At 46.1% G+C, this 7,500-nt stretch overlaps 1 protein-coding gene across 1 annotated transcript in view; it reads right to left on the bottom strand.

The window, feature by feature from the left end:
* Positions 1-7,307, bottom strand: part of LOC149137703 (uncharacterized) — an 8,069-nt gene extending 762 nt beyond the window's left edge. Inside the window, exon 1 of the mRNA XM_089356905.1 lies at positions 1-7,307. This exon is cut by the window's left edge and continues 762 nt beyond it. Coding sequence (XP_089213031.1) covers positions 1-582 — 582 coding nt within the window. The 5' untranslated portion in view covers positions 583-7,307.
* Positions 7,308-7,500: the final 193 nt, after the last annotated feature.

A 7,500-nucleotide genomic window follows, 5' to 3' on the forward strand; every position in this document is an offset into this window, starting at 1 on the left:
TTCGTCCTCGGACGAGTCTTCTGAGGAATCGGAAGGGGGTAAGGGCATGTCGTGTGCTTGTGTGTTTGTTTGTTGAAGTGGGTGTGTTGTTGACGGTTGTTGATTATCTTCTTGTGGTGTATGTGATGTGGGAGAAGGGGAATTAGTTTTTGTATTGTCTTTTGCTTTTACTGTTTCCTTAGTTCTTGTAGTTGTTGTTTGTGTTTTTTCGGGTGCATTTGTTGGTGTAGGCGGGTTTGGTTTGTGGGATTCTTCTGTTTTGCTCCTTTTGCTCGTTCTTTGTGTTGGTGGTGGTGTGGGTAGTAGGGGTCCTTTTTTTGCTGTTTTTCCTTCTTGTTGTTTTTTGTTATCTGTTGCTGTTGGGCAATCTTTTTTGAGGTGCCCTTCGATGCCACACAGGTAGCATCGAGGCCTTCTACCTTCTACCACAACGTAGAGGGTGTGGCCGTCTGTCAGCTCAATTTGAGTTGGAATTTCTTTTGATTCTTCCTGTGTAATCTGTAACAGGACATGGAATTTTTTTCCATTCCAGTCTTCCTGCTTTAATGCAGTAATTTCTAGAATGTTTATATTTCCTTCCATGTGATAACAAATAGCTGATAACAGCCATTGTGGTTCCACTTCTGGAGGGACATTTTTTATTGATACTCTGGTTACCCTTTGTCCAAGGTACGTGGGTACCAATATTATATGTTCGGAACGAAGAGTCAGCGTGGACAACTCTTTCGCTTTCTCTTTGCTGTCAAATCTAACTTGCTCGCTGGCGAAACTGTTTGCCCAGTTTATGTATTTCTTGTGGGCTAATATGGGATACAAACATTGTTCAATAATTTCTGTTGCTGGTTGCTCTGGTTTTCTTGCTTTTGTGTTCAAAATTTTGTATATGATGGTTTGTTTTTGTACATCATGAATGATTTTTTCAGGTATTTTAAATTTTAGTTTTGGTCCTTGTTGGCTTAATAGTGTTTTTGTTTCTTGAATTTCTAGTGTTGTGAAGTGCAAAATTGTTTTTGTTTTTGTCTGAGTGCATCAGCAAAGTTTGTTTTTTTGTTGTTGTCGTCGCTGGTGGTGGTGGTGTCGGTAGCTGTGGAGACTGCAGTAGTACCAGAGACTTTGGTCGTGGTTGGTCTTGATGCACTGTTGTTGTTGTTGTTGCTGCTGCTGTTGCTGCTGCTGTTGCTGCTGCTGTTGCCGGTGGTGATCGTAGCAGACATAGCTTTCATATTGGTGGTAGTAGTGGTGGTGGTGGTGAGAGGGCTGTCAATATGTGCGGTTGCTGTTTCGATGACGTTCTTAGAAATGTATTTTTGTGTGCGCGTGCAGTTTTCATTCTTTTTCTTATCTAGCGTTCCAAGGCTAGGGAAGTGATATTCAAAGAACGGACTGGAACAGCGTTCCAAAACAATGTTTCTCGACATTTTTCCAAATGCCGAGAAAAAATTTATAATTTGACGGGGCTGGAACTGCCCCTAGGGGCCAATTCCTCCCTTCGAAAATGCACAAATAAAGCTTGGGTGCTTCGCACAGATTATATGAAAAAAAGTTTAACAAATGTGGGCAATATAAGGTAAAAAAAAAAGGTTTACCTTTGCAGCCGATGTGACAGCACGTCCGTCAGTAGAGATAGGTTTTTTTATTAGCCACACAGGGCTCAACACAGAGGGGACAAAATACAAATGTAGAGTTTTTTCTTTTCGAGGGGGGCGAAAACAAAGCAGAAAAAAAACAAAAGTGGGGACAACGATGAAAAAAAACAAAAAAAAAACATCGCAAAACGTTTGGGGTATTTACAAAAAATACGAAATAATACAGAAAATTCCAATTAAATGGGGAGGTTATCCGTGGAAAGAAAAACCTACGAAAAGACCACGGTAACCTCGGTCTTTAGTGTCACAGTTTGTTAAATAAAATTTCTTTTCTTTATGCAAGAAACGTAAGTAACTCTCTGTTTACAAAATTTTAAAACGTTTTATAGAATCATGGTCAAGGTGGCTTCGTCATTTATACGTGTCATTCTTGCTACATGTATCCATCTTTTTTCGAAACATTTGCTAGACAACACTTGCCTCTCTACTCTCACCTTCCTCTTCAAGTGATACTTGAAAAAGTTGATGAGAGATTGACCAGAGAGGAAAGTAGTTGTCTCTAATCATTTCAGACGCGTCCACCAGATGCATTCTTTCGCCATAGCCACAAGTACGATAAATACAGCTCTTCCTTCCCGTTTAAAGGAAGGAGGCGTGACGATATTGACGACAGACTCGGTTGATAAACCGACTTGTGCACACGCGACAGCAGTCGTTCGACATAAGCCCACAGCTCCGAAATGGTTGGACACTGCACGAGTGCGTGCAGAACGGTTTCATCGCTCTGACCGCATCTCGGGCAGGTCGGCCCCGCATTTCGCGAGCCGTGTCTATAGAGCTTATCCCGAACGGGTAGCGCCTCTCGGTAACACTGCCAGACCAGGGATCTCTGGAAGTTGTCCATAGGTCCCGGCCCGAAAGTCGTCCTGAACAGGCGGGTCAGGTATTCCTCATCGACGCCCAGGTTCGCCCCGAGATCGTCGTCGTACCTGCCCTCCACTAATCCCGTATAGAATGACTTCGTTGTGATGCAGCCGCTCAAGGTCGACCCGGGACGGCAAAGTTGTTGCAGAGCAACGCGACACTCACGGTGCCATTCGCCATTCCTAGGTCTCTTTTTGATCCACGACTGCAGCTCGGTCATGGAGACGAGCTGCGGGAAAGCGCGTCGCACAAACGGCGACCACACCTGCTCACCGTCGTCTACGTAGAGCCGGAGATGTCGCAGTCTCAGCGCATGTCTGCGCATCATCAACCACGGCATGCCCAGCCCTCCTTTCAGCGGGTGTTGGCAACAAACGGATCGCCTCACCATCGGAACGCTTCCTTTCCACAAAAAGCGGAAGAGTATGCGCTCCATTTCGGTGATGGCGCGATCGGGACAAGGCACGACGGTCAGGCGGTATTCGATGACGGACGCGATGTACGCATTCGCCACCTCCGCCCGACCTTTTAGGGACAGCTTCCTCTCGGACCATTGCCGGCAGAGAGGGGCCACCCTACTCGTTATCTCGTCCCAGTTCTTCTCCATTTGCAGGTCCGGACCGAACCAGACTCCGAGCAACTTGACCCGACGGTCCGTCCAGCGTCCCACTACTGAGGCGCTGCCGGACGGTATGGGATTGCTTCTCCTGGTGCCGAGCAGCAAACCCACCGACTTATCCCGGTTGATTTTCGCTCCCGTCACCGCTTCGTAGTCTTTCAGCGTCTCGCCGACAAGCTCGATGTGCTCGTGGCTAGACGCTATGACGGTGACGTCGTCCGCGTATGCCGACACGCTCGTCCCGCACCCCAGTTCTCGCGGGATGCTCCTCAGCGTCGCCAGCTTTCGCAGTAGTGGCTCCAGAGTCAATACGTACAAGAGCGGCGACAGGGGGCATCCCTGACGAATCGAACGTGCAATGTCGAAGGGTCGCGATAGGCGTCCATTGACGCGAACAACCGAACGGATGCCTGTGTACAAGGCAGCCATCCAGCCGCGGAAAACGGGACCGAAGCCGGCTGCTTCGAGGACGGCCTCCAAGTATCGATGGTCTACCCTATTGAAAGCTTTGGATTGATCCAAATTGATCAGGGCCCCACCCATGCCAGGTTCCTTAACTACCCTCTCTATGATGTAGCGCATCAGATGGAGGTTGTCATGGATGCTCCGGCCCGGCACGGCGCACGTCTGCTCCGTGCTGACCAGTTTCTCGATGACAAGCGCCAACCGCTTGGCTAACACCTTGGCCAAAATGTTCATGTCTGCATTGAGCAGAGTGATGGGCCTAAAGTTATCTATGGCTTCCCCCTTGTTTGGATCTTTCTTCAGCAGCGTTACCGCTCCTCGGCTCACAAAACGGGGAATGCTCCCGTTCTGCTGCCAGTTGCAGTACACGGCCGCCAAGACGTCTCCAAACAAGTCTGGTATACAGTTGTAAAGCTCGTAGGGCAGACCATCCAAACCCGGAGATTTGTCCGTCGAGCAACCCGCCATCGCGTCCCTCACCTCCTCCGCCGTGATGACCCCTTCGCAGCACTCCGCCTCTCTTGCCGAGAGTCGTGGCAAGCTGTGCAGGTAGGCACTAAAGTCCACCCTACCTTCTCGCTCGCCAGTCCTCCCGAACAGTCGGGCAAAATGCCGCTGAAACGCCTCGCACATCTTGCTCGGCTCGAGCAATTCGCGCCCCTGTTCGTCTACCAGAGACAGGATGGTGGCTCTGTTACCCCGCCGCGCCTCCGCCACCCGGGCCTCTCGTGCGGCTCCAACACCTTCATTCCTCAGAGCACGCATCCTTGCCCTGACAGCACACCCTTTGTGTTTAGCAACGTCGGATGCGATGCCACTTCGCAATGCCTCTTCTAACTTTATCACTAGCTCCCCTCTTCTCTGTTCCTCTCTACAGCTAGTGCCCTGCTATACCTTATTGCTTCCGCCCTTACTGCTCTCTTGAGGGCAAACCACCATTTGTTGTTGACGATGGCTCCCGTCAAAGCCCTCTTTACTAACGTGCTAATCCGGTCTCTGAAAACCTGTCTCGACGGGAAAGACGCGTATAGTTTCCAGTAACCGGGACCCTGCCTATGTGCCTTATCTAAGTCTAGCGTACACGTCACAAGTTTGTGATCCGTGTAGCTGACTATGTGGAACTGTGGACATCCTAAACTATCTCTATCTCTTGTCCTACACACTATCCTATTTAGATACGATCTCGACGACCCAATGCGGTTGCTCCAAGTCCACGTTGGCACATTTGGGTGGTCGAGTCGGTACCTGTCAGACAACTGGAAGCATCTGAGCAGGTTTATGAGGCCTTTGCATCCCCTTCTAGTTTTGTCACTCCCCACGTAGTCTAGATACGTGTCCAAGGTAGCATTCCAATCCCCCACTATAAGTAAGGGACGAGACGTTCCCAGGAATACTTCTAGACGTCGAAAGAAGTCCGACCGACCTGTTAAAAGAGGCACATAAACTGCCAGCAACCGAAAAGCGCCTCCATCGCTGCCGTCCACATCTAGGACAACCAGTCTACCCTCCGGGTCCGTAAATATCGTCTTTACGTGGAGATCCAGACTCTTGCGAAAAAGAACCGCCGTGCCACTACCGCCCATCCTCGGCAGACAGGGAGAAAAATAAATGCTAAACTGTCCGCCAAACATGGACTTTAGGGCCCGCGATTCATGGAGTCTGGTCTCATTAATGGCTATGATATCCAAATTGTGTCACTTGATGTCATTTAAGATGTACCCTTGTTTCCAAGGGGACCCCAAGCCACGCACATTGACACAACCAATCTTCGCCATGATTCTATTTAAATATGTGCTTTAAAGCACAAAACAAAAGGAACGGTGAGTTACTTACCGTTCGAAAGTTTTGTTTCCTCCTTGGATTTTTTACCAAAGAGGCTATTGTACAATTTCTTGCACAAATATTTTTGACATCCCCCTACCGAGTTGGGGTAGAGGGATTTTATTTTGTTGTGTAATGCTGGTGGTACATGATAAATTTTAATGTGTTTTGGCGGTGTTGTGCGTGGGTGGTTGTTTGTTTTGATGTCGTTATTTGTGATGTTTGTTTTAGAGTTGATGTAATTCATCAACTCTGTGTTTGTAGTGTCTATTGCTGTTAGCATTGTTTTTGGTGTGTTATCATTGGTGTTTATCGTGTAGGAGTTGGGAGTGTTTTCGGGAGATGTGAATCTCCCTGCTTTGTTGTTGTTCGTTTTTCTTTTTTTGCTCCTCTTCCTCCTTCCTTTTTGGGCTATTTTCCATTCCTCAGTACTTGACTCGTCTTCAGATGAAAACTCTGAGGAATCGGAAGGAGGTAAGGGCATGTTGTATGCTTCTGCGTTTGCTTGTGTAAGTGGTTGTATTGTTGTTTTTGTTGTTGTTGGTTGTATAATTTTTGGTTGTGGTGTAAGTGATGTGGGGGAAGGGGTATCAGTTTTTGTATTGTCTTTTCTTTTTTCGTCTTTGTTTGTTAATTTTGTAGTTTTTGTTGTATTTTCTTTCGTTGATGTTGTTGATGTTGCTTTTATTGTTTTCTGTGTGGATGGCGGTGTGGGCAGCAAGGCTTTTTTTTGTATGTTTAGTTAGTTCTTGTTGTTGTTGTTGTGTTTTTCGGGCAGTCGGACACTCCTTTTTGAGGTGTGCCTCGCTGTCGCATAAGTAACAGCGAGGCCGCCTGCCCTCTACCACTATATGTAACTTTTGGTTTCCTGCCAAACGGATGTATGGTGGGATTTTTTTGATTTCTTGTTCGTTTGTGTGGAACAAGATTTGTATGTTTTTTCCCGTCCAATTGCTTTCTCCAACGTTTATTTTAAGTATGTTAATGTTGTCCATGTCGACACATATGGCCGATATCAACCACAGTGTGTCTATTGTTGGAGGTGTGTGCTTTATTGTTACCTTTGTTACCTTTTGGCCAAGGTAACTGGGTAACATTGTTATTTCAGGTGTGTGAAGAGTTAGCGTTGAATACCTCTTCGCCAACTCTTCATTTCGAAAAATCACCTGTACCTGTGCAAATCTGTACCAAGTAATATATGATTTTTCATTCCAGATTGATTTCAAACATCGTTCAATCTTATCTATACTGTCCTGTTCCGGCCTTCTATTTTTTGTGTTTATTATTTTATAAATTATTGTTTTCCTACTTGTTTCCTCTAATATGTGTTGTGGTATGTTCAAATGTACTTCACCGCTTTCTTTGGTAATCAACTTCCTCATTTCTATAATTTCATTTGTCGTGTAGGACACAACAGTTTCACTTTGCTTCAAAGCTTCAGCAAAGTTTTTGTTTTTGTTATTGTTGTTATTGTTGTTGCTGGTGCTGGCACTGGTATTGGTGGCAGATGTGGTATTTGTGTCAGTGGTGTTGTGGCTTTTTCCTTCCTCTCTTTCGCTTGCTGCTGGTGAAGAGAGCAAAGGTTCAGTTGAACTGTTGCTGCTGCTGCTGCTGTTGTTGTTGTTGTTGTCGTTGTTGTTGGTGGTGGTGGTAATGACGTCGTCACCAGAATTGGTGTTGACGTCAGATTCTTTGGAGACATCGTCCATGTTCTGTTTTGTAACCTTGGTTACAGTTTTGTTTTTGTTGTTGGTGGTGGTGGTGGCGGTGTTAACACTTGAATTTGTGTGTGTGAATTCTTTTTTCTTTTTCTCCATTCTCTCGTTTAACTGTGAGGAAGGAAGACTAGGAAATTCTTTTTCGAACGAAACACTGCAAAATTCAGCGTTCGTTTGACGAAACTTTTCATGGCTAGAAGACACCATCGTCTCAAAATAAAAATGGCTAGAAAGCCGAAATTGATTTTTAAAACCTGGAAATGTGCCACACAGGGCAGATTTCCGCTGCAAAAAACTTGCACCAGAGAGTCTATAAGTTGTTATACAACTTTCTATATAAAAATAAACTTTACAAACAAACTTTTTA

This window comes from Octopus bimaculoides, chromosome 1 (genome assembly GCF_046866305.1).
Source record: "Octopus bimaculoides isolate indiv1 chromosome 1, ASM4686630v1, whole genome shotgun sequence".
Classification (NCBI taxonomy): domain Eukaryota; kingdom Metazoa; phylum Mollusca; class Cephalopoda; order Octopoda; family Octopodidae; genus Octopus; species Octopus bimaculoides.